Source organism: Canis lupus, chromosome 18 (genome assembly GCF_048164855.1).
Source record: "Canis lupus baileyi chromosome 18, mCanLup2.hap1, whole genome shotgun sequence".
Lineage (NCBI taxonomy): Eukaryota > Metazoa > Chordata > Mammalia > Carnivora > Canidae > Canis > Canis lupus.
Window position 1 is genome coordinate 43,439,828 of NC_132855.1, and position 13,648 is coordinate 43,453,475.

Below are 13,648 nucleotides of genomic sequence, written 5' to 3' on the forward strand. Positions count from 1 at the left end.
CTATTCAATCAATAAAATTTACAAACTGAAATCTTACAGACTAGGATTTTGAGTAGTAAAGTTTAGTGTAGTTCTTACGAGTCAAATTGATGACTTTGGGGGCTTTAAGAAAAGATCCCTCAAACGGGAGGAAAAAAGGACTTACAGAAAATTGTTTAGACCATACAAAAATCGAAATGAACAGTATAACAATCACAACCCTGATGGCAACTTGAAACAGACATGATACTGTTCATGAACAGAGGATAAAGGAATTTTTCATGATACAAAAGAATCTATAGATTTAAATAAATAACTTATTCTAGAATAATGAATAGTGTTAAATCCATGTGCAAATCAACCAAAACTTTATGCAGCATACAAGATGAGCATTGAGTGTCCTTATTTTGGTGACTACGACCACAAAAACACTATAAATAAAAGGGAAGTCAACAGGACAACAAAAATATGTTATACTAGTGAAATACTGGTAATCGATTGTGTTCACATATGAAAAGGATAGGCCCTTTTGTTACTGAACAAGACTGGGTTATTTTGTTCTCACAATAAAAATGGATTGGTAATGATCAAGCCAAAAACCCAACAGGTGCCCCCAGACCAACTGCATGCACTTGTAAAACAGCTGGCCATGGAACGGAATGACTCAATGGCCCACACAGAAATCAAACTTTAGCATCATGCTCTAATCAATTTACTAAGAACCTATTATTCAAAGCAACAGTTTAAATTTTGGAAGAGCCCAGAAGTCTTTAAAAAAAAAAAAAAAAAAAAAACCAAGATGAAAGATAATCCTACTGAGATGTGTGGTTCTCTCTGTCTGCCTCTCTCCCATCTGCCCACGCACAAGTATTCTTTCTCTGTATGTAGAAAAAATGCATATGATAAATAATAATAACTAATATAACAACTGGCAACAATCCAATTAGAAAATGGGCAAAGGACTTGAATAGACATTTCTCCAAAGAAGACAAATGGCCCAAAAATACATGAAAAGATGTTCAAAATCTCTCAGTCATTAGGAAATCACTAGTTAAAACATATGAGATACCACTTTCCACACACCTGAACAGCTACAATAAAAAAAAAAATTTTAAAAACAGAAAACAACAAATATTGGTGGTTATACAGAGAAACTAGAATCTTCATACACTGCTGGTAGACATGTAAAATGGTACAGCTGCTGTGGAAAACCAGTTTGGCAGTTCTTCAAAAACCACAGGATTACTTTATGATCCAGCAATTCCACTGCTAGGTATATTCCCAAGAGAAAGAAAACAGGTATTCAAATATATGTGTATATATATATACACACATATATTTCATGATATATATATATACACACACACACACACACACACACCCATATATATATATACACACACACATATATATATGAATGTTCATAGCAGTGCTATTCATAATAGCCAAATAATGGGAAAAACTCAAATGCCTGCCAGTGAATGAATAAACAAAATGTAATAAGTGCTATAATGGATTATTATTCAGCCATAAAATGGAATGAAGTCTGGATGCATGTTACAAAATGGATGAACCTTGAAAACATTATACTAAGTGAAAAAAGTCAGACAATAAGGGTCAAATATTATAGGATTCCATTTTTAAGAAATATCTGAAGTAGGTACATCAAACAGAAACAGAAAGACTGGTGGTTGCTGGGGACTGGGGGAAGGAAGGAATTAAGAGTATCTGTTTAATGTACAGGGTTTTATTCTGGGATGATAAAAATGTTTGGAACTAGATGGAATTGATGGTTGTAAACTATGTATTTACTAAATACCACTGAATTATTCATTTTTATACGATTTATTTTTGTTATGCGAATTTCATCTCAATTTTAAAAAATCATAGCTTTTTTAACATGTAGCACCAGAACTTGAAAAGTTCTCAATCACTATCTCATTTATTCTCCAAAACACCTGTTGAGATTCATGTCCTGCAAAACGATTATTCTCATAGACAATAATGCACAGAATTTGTGATAATTTAAATACATGCTTGCTAAGTAAAAGTCCATAGTTGCAGTCGTAGGCGTTCAAAAATGTCAGCTGAACAAATAAGCAAATAAATGTCTCCGAAGTCCTAGTGCCTTTTCTAAAAGTATGCCAAATAGTTGTATTATAAATTCTCACACACACACATACATATATACCCCAGATGCAAAACAACCTTTATAAAATCTGAAGTTTTTCCAAATTAAAACTTTTAAAGTGCTGTTAACCAATGAAATAAGATGACTAATTTCAATTTTAGTGGAATCTTAAAGAAATGTGATGTTCCTTATCATTTAATGTTTACCAGAGAACTTTTTCTAGTTCCATATTAGAAATTTACTTACATTTCAATAATTAGTAGCCTATAATAGATTATTTTACTGTCATAGTTGAGCTCTTCCTACAAGCTTCATATATAAAAATAAGAGGCGTTTTTGTTTAAAAAGAATTCTTACCCAATCTTGTCATATTCTAGTTACTTGGATATATCCTATCTTTGTCACTCCCTCTCTTCCAGGTGCTCATTCAACTTTCAGTTTCACTGACAGGACACCCTAGACCTCTTTGCTAAATCTCTCTTCATTGGATCTTATGGCTCTTTCACCCATTTCCTGCCATTTCTTGGATTTGCCGTAGAAACTTTTGTTCATTATACACTTTAAGAAGCCTATTCTGCTCATTCTTTCCTCTATATTACCCCTCTTAAAGCTCATAATCTAAAAACCATGTTTTGTTTTGTTTTTCAATAAAGCCTAAAGCTCATGAATTAGTTTTTAAGTCAGAGACAATACACAACTGTTACAATAAATGATGATGGAAAAAAAATGATGATGAAGGTATCAAACTGCTGTATCCACTTTGAAAGCTAAGTAAGTTATGTCACATATAAGAATAAAAAACTAGAAAGTTTGGGGGTGCCTGGCTGGCTCAGTGGCAGAGCATGCAACTATTGATTCCCGGATTGTACTTATTCAAAAAAGAAAAAACTAGAAAGTTTTAAAGAAACAAGGATGAAGAGCAATTTGCTTAGTGGTGGAGCAATGTATCTGAATTAATTAAGCAAGGAACAATTCTGCACCAGAAGTAACTTTGTCTATTCAGTGGAAACAGTAATTAAAAAGTTCAGCTATCAAAAAAAAAAAAAAAAAAAAGTTCAGCTATCAATAACCTAACACAGAGCTTGCATAGAGCCCTGTCCTTTTTTGCATACAAATGGCACTACTTTTCAAACAGAAAATGCTCATTAAATAAAAATCATACAATAAATACTTACTGAATGCAATAGGCAAAAATCTTAATTATTCAACAAATAATGCCAGTTATATACAATGCTGGATGGCTGGTGCAAAACTTTGGTTTTACTGAATTCTGGTACATGAATAGAATGTTGAATAAAATGTTAAGTATACCCAATGTGAATTTACAGGGGTAATAACAGTGATTAATAATACTAATTACCCAACTGTTTTCTAATTTTGTTCACTAATATTAAAATACTTTCTTTATATAAGTGTAAATAATTTCACTTGGAAAAGAATGAAGTCATTTAAAGTAGTTTAACACAAAGCCAGTCTGTGTAGTCCCATCCCCATCAGCACCTTGTAAATGGGGTTAGTCCAGCTCTGAAAATATTTACTTAATAATGCAGTAATGTCTCACATCTCCATGGGTCAGGCTTCTTGCTACATTAACACTGAGGAAGTAGCTGAGAACTCAACTGCAACCAAAAAACCAACAAGTAGAAAAACTGAACTGTCCTAAAACCCACTCATTGCACTCCACTGGCTCTGATTTTTATAAACCATCCTATCAAATTCACTAAGTTCTCCAGTCACAGCAATCTAAAACAAATTAGCAAAAGAGTCAGAGGAGATGGAGTAAGGCAAGACGAACATGACCACGGCAATGAGAATAGCAAGGAAAAAAGAACTACAAAACAGAAAGGAAGTCCATGCAAGTCTAATAATTCAGCCTCCCAACTATGGAACACAAGCAACACTGGAATACGAATTACAGTTGCAGGAGTACACCAAAGTGAGAGCCCTTAGAAAACCTACCTTTTTTGTACTTCATTTTTTTAAATTCTCTATAATAACCATACAGTATAATGAGTTCTTCATCATACTCTATTTGATAAGCTTTTACTGTATTTAAAAATAGCATTTAAACATTTTTTACTGATCCTAAAAAATGCTGTAGAGAATCTGGAAAATACTAAAAGTGTAAAGAAAATTAAAATTGCCAATAACCCACCACCCAGAGATAACCATCATTTACATCTTAGTGCATTTTTTTTTCTGGTGTCTTCATATATATAGGTATGTACATAGACTTTATATGGTAACATTCTTATTAACCTGGCACTATTTATGGACATTTTTCCAATTGAAAAAAATCTTTATAGCATTATTTTAATGGCCACATGTACCAGAGTTTATTCCATCATTGCAATTTTTGTTGCTATTTTATAAAGCATACTACGCTGCATGCAAACCTTAAAAACAATAATCATTTATAAGATCTAAATACAGACAGCAAATTTTTCAATGATCAGCTTACCAAGCACCAAGAGAAAAATTAAAAAGCTATGGTTCATAAAATTATATTATCAAATACAATATTTAAGTTCAGTGAATAAACAAGACATTCAGAAAGCCAACTTTCTAAATAAGCTTTAGAAATCATCAGTGTAAGTGATTTCTGATGCCATCAATAACAGACTTCCAATTAAGAGAATTACTGCTATTAAATTACAACATTCTAATAAAGTAGTACCTATGAACGACTCATAGTCATTCTACTCATTCACTCATTAAGCAAATATTTGAGTACCTACTATGTGGTAGGTACCATGACTGGCTGCATTAATATCAAGAGCCTTCTCTGTAGTCTTAAAAGCAAGGTAGCAGCATTTAACACACTTTTACAAATCAAAAATTCACCCCAAATCCTACTGTACCTCTTCTCTCACTGTGCATATTACCCAGTGTCTGTCTCTCCCACTAAACTGTGAGCAACTCGAGAACAGAGACTGTCACCATCTCTAAATTTCCAACTGTTGGTATAAAACAGGAGTTGAGTTCAATATAGGCTTGCTGAATGACTTTACAAAATTTTTAAGTCCTAATCTAAGAGCACACAAGTTAAAACAATAATATATACACTAATTTTGATGATGCTGTTTTCATTCTATTTTTCATATTTTTATTGGTCATCAATCTTAATGGCTGCGTAATATTCCGATGCACTCACATGATCTGAAAACAATGATTCTAATTCTCTCCTTGTTTCCAGTGTTTTTATATTGTACAGCTAATGTTCCTGCAAAGAAATCTTGCCTTATAGATCTGACAGATTTATTTCTCACTAGAAAAACTGGGCTCAACTCCAGAAGACAATAATCCTCTACAATATAAGTGACTATTAAAGGAAAAAGATTTTCACTCCATAAGCAGAGTACTGAAGGACAGACAAACACACACACACACACACAAAGAAACTAGAATTTTTTTTTTTTGGCCAAATCAATTTAAATAAATCCTGTTATACGTGTTGTCCAAAGCAAAGAATATTTTGTAGGACTACTTCGTACATATCTTTAGGAAGATAATTCTGGGGGCAGGCAATCCAAACTTTGAATTAATGAAATGTCTAATTAGAACGTCAATGCCTCCAAAGGAGGCACACACTTTATCCACCTTCTTGGATTCAGAGCTTGCTCAGACTTTCAGGTTGCAGAAATGTAAGCAGCTCTGGGCTTCTTAAGATTCCTTGATTCCCCTTTTCCTCCGTTTACAGATTTTAAAGTAAATATCTACCTGGTAACATAAAAGCCCTCAAGCTTTGATCTCAGATAGAAGGAACTTACGGGAAAGCCAACTGTATTTCAGAAATATGAAGCTAAGTTATATGCATACTCATCTAAGAAACTTGGGTTGAGCATCTACTACCGCATCTCTGCAGTATAGCCCTTCAATGATTACTGAAATCATGGACCCCTGTCCCTTTTATTTATTTGGAGGAAGGAAAAGAGAGGAAGAAAGAAAAAACAACAACAATTAACTATATTATAATTTAATTGTGGTCCAAGTATGACTGTTAACAATTATCTCTAATAAGACGGTATATAATCTATAAAAGATAACGTCGTCATAACGGAGGATGGGGGGGGGGCTTGGAGACCAGCTAGAAGACAGACTCGACTATGTAATTTTTAAAAGAAATATGCTATTTAATTTAGGTCTCGTCTATCAAATTTTTCAGAAGGTCGGTGAGGAGTATCTGTTTATAGTCAGGTATCCTTGGCTTTACAGGTTTGTTTGTTTTTTTTTTTCTTTCACGCAGACATAAGATACGGACTCACTGGAACGCATACATCGATTCGATCACTGAGAGCAGGAATTCCATAGGTGTTGCTTAGAACATGGTACCTTCCGTCGCCCGCAGTGGGTTCAGACTGCACTACCGTTCCACACACCACAGAAGCGCCTGCCACGACAAAGACCTCCAAACACAAACGCAGAACAGAACGCTGTGTCTAAAGCGCCCCCGACGCCAACTCCGCAGCTGGCACTTGTGGCACACGGAGGCCACCGCCAAGGCAGCTGCCACAGGCCAATCGCGTACCCAGGGGTGCCAGCCTGCCACCGAGAAGGCTAAGCTGGTGAGCGACGCGCAAACCCCCCACCAGATAAAGAGAAGCCTCGATCCCCACCCCGGGAAGCACAATGCCTGCAACTAGGCAGAGAACTCCCTCGAACAGTGAAAGGCTGGACGGTTAGAAGCAGCGAATCCCAGCCTCCGGCAAGGCAGGAAAGGAAGGGTTTTATTTGGGCATTCACAAGGCAGAGCCGCACCACCCAACGTTCACGGAAGTATCATCCGCTAGGCGGTCACACCAAGCGTTTTCAACTGGAAAAAGGAGAAGAGGGCGAAGGGGAAAGTCGGGTCCTGCGGCAGCTCCCGGCCGGGCGGCGAGCCGGGGCTGCGGCGACCTCGGCCTCCCAGGCCCTCTCCCGCCCCTCTCCGGCCACCGCCTCCCACCGCGGGCCCCAGCAGCCTCCGGGGCTCTTACCTTCGCTTTGCCGGCCTCCAGCTTCCTCTGTCTCTCCTCGTCCTCCATGGCCTCTGACGGGAAGGCTGGGGGAAGACAGGGAGTGGGTCCGGGGTAAAAACGGAAGGTCGCTGCCGAGGGACGTGGGACAGCAAGCCCCGCCGCTTCGGAGGCAGGGCCGGGCCCGGCGCCCCCCGCCCCCCCGCCCGGCGTGGAACCAGTCTCCGCGCTCACTGGCCGACCGCCCTCCGCCGCCCGGGGAACGCCGTCACCGCCGCCGCCATCTTCGTCTCCACGTAAACACACGGCAAGGCGGGAGTGGAAGGGGGGGCACGTCGGCCCGCGCAGCCGCCGGCCGCCCCGCCGCTCCGGGCAGGTGCGCCGGCCGCTCCTGCAGCGCCGCCCCCCCAGCCCCGCGCCTGCCGCGCCGCCCCGCCCCCGCCGGGCTGCCCCGGCCCGGCCCCCTCGGCCCCCGCTCGGACCCCGGCGGCCGCAGGCGCAACGCCCGCGGGGGTGAGCGCCCTTCCCGGGGGACGAGCGCCCGCCAGGTGGCGGCGGCCTGGCTGAGGCGCCGGGAGGGGGGGGGTGTGCCAGGGGCGCCGGCAGGATTCCGCCCACCGCGCTAGGGACTCGGTGGTCGCTGTTAAAACACTGAGATTTTTCCAGTTACAGAAATAATGTATACCTAACGGCGCGACCGGTGACCGATGAAAAGCCCCAAGGAAAAGCCTGGGGTGGGGCGGAGAGGAAACGACCCGCCGCACGTGAGTTTCCCAGCCTGGATCGACTCCTCCAGTGGAGGAACTGGGAGATGCGCCAGCAGCTCTCCTTACTCCTGCGGCTGAACGTCCCGCCCTCCCCACGCGGGCCCGCCCAATCTCCCGTCCATCCTTCAAGGCCCACCTACACGCCGCGCGAACGGCTCCTCTGGTCCCTTTGTTCCCTCCACCGCAGCTAGGAGTATCCAGGCGTGCTTACTCCCTTTCCACTCCTCCTTGGTCTCCCTCTTAGCAATGACGTCTTGAACGGAGCCTAGGCTTCGGACAAAAGCCAGTATACACTTTCTAGCTTGGATGACCTTGAACAACTTACCTATCCTCCCTCAGCTTACCTGGAAGTTTTGGAGGGGTCGTTAAGATATGTGAGTCCATATATGGGACTGCCTCTGACATGTTAAAAATGTCCTTAATTAATGGTAGTTTTCCCCCCTCTCCTTGTGTTTCCTTTATGTACTCTGCATGATACTTTAGTAATTTATGCACCACTTCTTCACCTCATACGCTAGATTCCCTGATGGCAGACTGTCTTGCTTATTTTGGCATTACTAAAATGACTAGCATAGTTTTGCACCCGATAAAACTTGTTAGATTGAACTGAGCCATTTTAATAACTTTCATCTCTTCCCTAAATACTTCCTTTTTTCTCCCCACCCTTTTACTCTCAAATCCATTTTTGAGGTGAGCTCATGTTAATGTCTCAGGTTGATTACTCAGGCTGATCATGGTTCTCTGTTTTGAGCCAGGTTGGACTAAAACACTGGCAGGTGTGAACTGAAATAAGCTATAAAATCAATCATAGAAGGGGTGCTAGTGAAAATAGTGTTGAAAAATAAAAAGATTAACAATCTAAAGTCTACCACAACCAGAAGAATAGGTTAATTTTTTTTTAACTTAAATTCAATTTGCCAACGTATAGTATAACACCCAGTGCTCATCCCATCAAGTGCCCTCCTCAGTGCCTGTCACCGGAAGACTAGGTTTAAACAGCTCTGATTTATAAATTCTTTGTTGTTGTTGTTTTTAAGATTTTATTTATTCACTCTAGAGAGAGAGAAAGGGAGAGAGTAAGGCAGAGACATGGGATCCCTGGGTGGCGCAGCGGTTTAGCGCCTGCCTTTGGCCCACGGCCCGATCTGGAGACCCGGGATCGAATCCCACGTCGGGCTCCCGGTGCATGGAGCCTGCTTCTCCCTCTGCCTGTGTCTCTGCCCCTCTCTCTCTCTCTCTCTCTCTCTCACACTCTCTCTCTCTCTCTGACTACCATAAATGAAAAAAAAAAATATATATATATATAAAAGAAAGGCAGAGACACAGGCAGGGGGAGAAGCAGGCCCTCTGCAAGGAGCTCATGGTGGAACTTGATCCCAGATCCTGGGATCATTCCCTGAGCCGAAGGCAGACGCCCAACCGCCAATGTACCCAGGCGGTTTATAAATTCTTAGATTTAAAAAAGACTATATTCTCAAACTCCACGATGCATACATATTTGTACCATTTGTAACATCCAAGTATATACTGACCTATTATCTTAAACTGAATTGGGCAATAGATGAGATTAGACATCTTACCATAGGAATTAAAGAATTAAGCCAGTAAACGGAGAAGTGATTTAGTCATTCGCCAAGCTAAGAGTCAAACTAGGACTACAACCAGGTGTTCTAATATTGCAGTGATTTAAATACTGCCTGGATTGAGGGATTATGTTTCTAGATTCTAATTGCCTAAAAGGAAGCCCTAGGTTATCTGACAAGATATATATTTGTTAATAGACACTGCTTTCTCAGTGACTAAGGAAGTCAGCTGTTTGTTCCAGTACGTGCTAAAAATATTCAAAAACCTTCTAAAGCCACAAGATTATTTCAACCTTTCCCTTCACTAAGACCAATCATAGACACCTGTTACATATATATGATCAATAAAAGTTGAAAGAGAGACCCCTGGGTGGCTCAGCGGTTGGGCGCCTGCCTTCAACTCAAGCCGTGGTCCCGGGATTCGGGATCAAGTCCTGCATCGGGCTCCCTGTGAGGAGCCTGCTTCTCCCTCTGCCTATGTCTCTGCCTCTTTGTCTCAGTCTGTGTCTCTCATGAATAAATACATAAAATCTTTAAAAAAAAAAAAAGAGTTTAAAAAAATTTTTAAAATGAAAGTTGAAAGTTAATTGTGTGTTGACTTCTGTTAGAAGGGTATGTGGCACTTACGCTCTGATGCCTCTGTATGGCACCTATTCATGTCATGTCATGTATTGCATTCATTAATTCATTGATTCATCCATTCATTCATTCCCTGAAAAGATATCTGAGCAAAGACATGAAAGAGATGAGAAAATGAGCCATGAGGATAAGCAAGGGTGTAGCAAGTCTAAAGGCCCTGAAGCTAGAATAAGACTGACGTGTTAAAGAAAAAGCAGGATGCAAGAGTGGCTAGAGTAGAGTTAGGAAGGAGATTAAGTCAGAGAAATAGTAGGAGGCCAGATTCTATAGACTTCTGAAGGTCTTTAGAAAGACTTTGGCTTTTACTCTCAGTAAGATGGGGAGCCATTGGAGAATGTTGAACAGATGAGTGACATGGTCTGGCTTATGTTGTTAAAGGATATCTACTGCTATGAGGATAGCCTGTGGGGGGTCAGTCTGGATGCTGCTGCAATAACCCAGACAAGAGTGGGAGTTTGGACCATGGTAGTGGTAATCAGTCTGTATATATCTTCAACATTCAACTAATAGTACCACAGGAGTAGTATGTTGAACGTAAAGTTTGAGACAAAAAGGACTCAAGGTTGAGTCCAATGTTTCTGGCCTCAGCAATCGGTGATGTTGCCAGTAACTCAGATGGGAAAAAGCAAATTTGGAGGAGACCAAGAGTTCAGCTTTGGACATAAGTTAGAGACACATTAGGTATCCAAGAATTGATGTCACATGGACCCTCTGAGTATGAAGTTCAGGAGACACGTCCAAGCAAGAAATATAAATTTGAGAATAGCATATAGATGGCACTTTAAGGGTTTGGATAAGATCATCTAGGGCCATGCTGTCCAATACAGCAGGCTTTAGCCACATGTGGTTATTGAGCATGTGAAATACGGCTGGTCTGAATTGAGGTGTGCTACAAGTGCAACAGTGGATTTCAAAGACTTAGAATTAAAACAAAAGAACTTAAAGTATCTCATTAATATTGAGTGCCCACCGTAAAAAATTACCTTGCATAGTTACTACTGCATCTTATTTATTTTTTTTTTTGCATCTTCTTTAGACAAAGTCACTCTTTCTGAATTAAAAACAGTCTTGAAGAGCTTCATAAACCAAAGCCAAGTACAGAAATTGGAGGTTAGGATTGATCCATCAATCATGGATGGAATGATTGTACTGAAGAGAAATATGCTGATATGTCTACAAAAACCAAGATTAGGAAGCCAAGTAGGGCTATGTTCTGAAAGGGCTGGTTTTCTGTCAGTGAAAATTCATAAACTTAAAGCAACAATAAAATGTTTCCTAAAAGAAAAATAAAATAATAATTTAATACCTCATATTAATATAAAAATATATTTTATACTGATTATATGTTGGAATGCTAATATTTGAGGTATACTGGGTTAAATTTTATATATATATGTGTATATATATATGAATTTCACCAGTTTATTTTTACTTTTTTTTAATGTACCTGCTAGAAAATTTCAAATTACATATATGAGTTGCATTTATGGCTCATATTATTTTTCTATTGAACCTTGCTTCTCTGGGGAGCAAGTTTATATAAGGTGTTAGGGGCACCTGGGTGGCTAAGTGGTTGAGCATCTGCCTTTGGCTCAGGTCATGATCCCAAGGTCCTGAGATCGATTCCTGCATTAGGCTCCCCACAGGGAGCTTGCTTCTCCCTCTACCTGTGTCTCTGTCTTCTCTCTGTCTCCTCATGAATAAATAAATAAAATATTTAATAAAAAAAAGAAGTGATACAATGACTCAGTGTCAGAGCACTCCAACTCTAAAAGGGAGGGAAGGGGAGAGGAATCAGCAAATGAAGACAGCACAGTGGCTAGTGCAAGAATGGAAAATTTTCTTCTACTCTTTAATAGGTTCTTTACAGATGGCCTAAGAATTAAATTGACATAAACAGATTAACAGGAGAGAATCGCATTTAATTTTGCATCTATGGGAGCCCCATATACACGAGAGGTTCAAAGACAGAAAGGTGAAATGGCATATAGAAGCCTTCCTCAGCTTTTCAAAGTAGTTCACATGCCAAAGTAGCACATTTTGCAGATTGTTGCTCTGAACCCCTTCCCTAGGTAGATGAGAGGAACTAGTAGCTACCTGCAGAAAGTGAAGGAGGAGGGAATGAACTGTGGCAACTGCTGCTAATAGGTTAACTAACATGAGGCCTGAGAAATGGCCACTGATTTTAGAAAGGTAAAGGTCACTGGAGGTTTCCATGGAAGTTGCAAATCAATGATTAACTCTTTCCTACTGGGTAACTCTGCTTTAGTATCCTTCTCAACAAAGAGCCCCTGGAAATCCCTTCCAATGGACCAGAATTAAAAAGGGAAATCCTGAGATCCCTGGGTGGTGCAGCGGTTTGGCGCCTGCCTTTGGCCCAGGGCCCGATCCTGGAGACCTGGGATCGAATCCAACGTCGGGCTCCCGGTGCATGGAGCCTGCTTCTCCCTCTGCCTGTGTCTCTGCCTCTCTCTGTGTGTGACTATCATAAAATAAAAATAAAAAAGGGAAATCCTGTCTGACATTCCTGATTGGAGTTACATTCTAGTGATTCTCTTGTATAACATACATAATTAAGCTACATGTCTTTTAGTGTTGACTTAATCAGTAAGAATACTGCACTACATCTGTTTCCCAAGAGGAATTAAAGATTTCTAAGGATACTTTTTCTATTTTCCATTTAAATACATATCTTCCTCTGTGTGTGTGTGTGTGTGTGTGTGTGTGTGTGTGTGTAATAGCCTAGCCTACCTTAAACTTGCTCAGAACACTTCTATTAGCCTACAGCTGGGTGAAATCACCTAACTCAAAGCCGATTTTATAATAAAATGCTGACTATTTCATATAGTTTATTGAATATTATACTCAAGTGAAAATTTATTGAATAATGTTTTGAAATACTGTACTGAAAGAATGGTCGTAAGGGTACAAAATCACTGTAAGTGTATTGGGTATTCACCCTCATAAATGAGTGGCTGACTGGGAGCTGTGGCTTGCTGCTGCTGCCCAGCCTCACAAGAAAGTCGACTGCAGCATATTATTAAAGTAGAAAAAGATCCAAATTCAAAATTCCGAGTACAGTTTCTACTGAATGTTGTATCACTTTCACATTATTGTAAATCAAAAAACTGTAATTTGAACCATCTTAAATTAGAGATTGTCTGTAGTGCTAGTTTTTATTGGCAAGATTGCAGACTAGTACATAAGAAGTACCTATTGTGATCAGCAAAGAAGAGATTGCTCTAATTATAGCTAAATTATGTTTTGAGAAGCTTTCTCCATCCCTCCCCACAGTACAGCCATACCTCTTTTATTGCTCTTCACAGATATTATGTGTTTTGCCAATTAATTGAAGGTCTGTGGTAACCCTACACCAAACCAAGTCAGCACCATTTTTCCAACAGCATTTGCTCACTTGTGTCTTTGTGTCACATTTTGGTAATTCTTGCAATATTTCAAACTTTTTCATTAATATTATATTTGTTATGGTGATCTGTGATCATTGATTATGATTTGCTGAAAGCTTAGATGAAGGGTAGCATTTTTTAGCAAAAATGTGTTTTTAAATTATAGTATGTGCATTGTGTTTTTAGA

At 39.9% G+C, this 13,648-nt stretch overlaps 1 protein-coding gene across 11 annotated transcripts in view; it reads right to left on the reverse strand.

Annotated features, from left to right (window-relative positions):
- The window catches only part of AKAP9 (A-kinase anchoring protein 9), a 154,214-nt gene extending 145,614 nt beyond the window's left edge, over window positions 1-8,600 (reverse strand). For 8 of the 11 annotated variants that reach the window (XM_072784208.1, XM_072784207.1, XM_072784205.1 and 5 more), the window contains exon 1: window positions 7,087-7,288. In XM_072784208.1, coding sequence (XP_072640309.1) covers window positions 7,087-7,134 — 48 coding nt within the window. In that variant the 5' untranslated portion in view covers window positions 7,135-7,288. The other 3 variants (XM_072784206.1, XM_072784201.1, XM_072784202.1) reach the window with 2 other exon arrangements.
- Window positions 8,601-13,648: the final 5,048 nt, after the last annotated feature.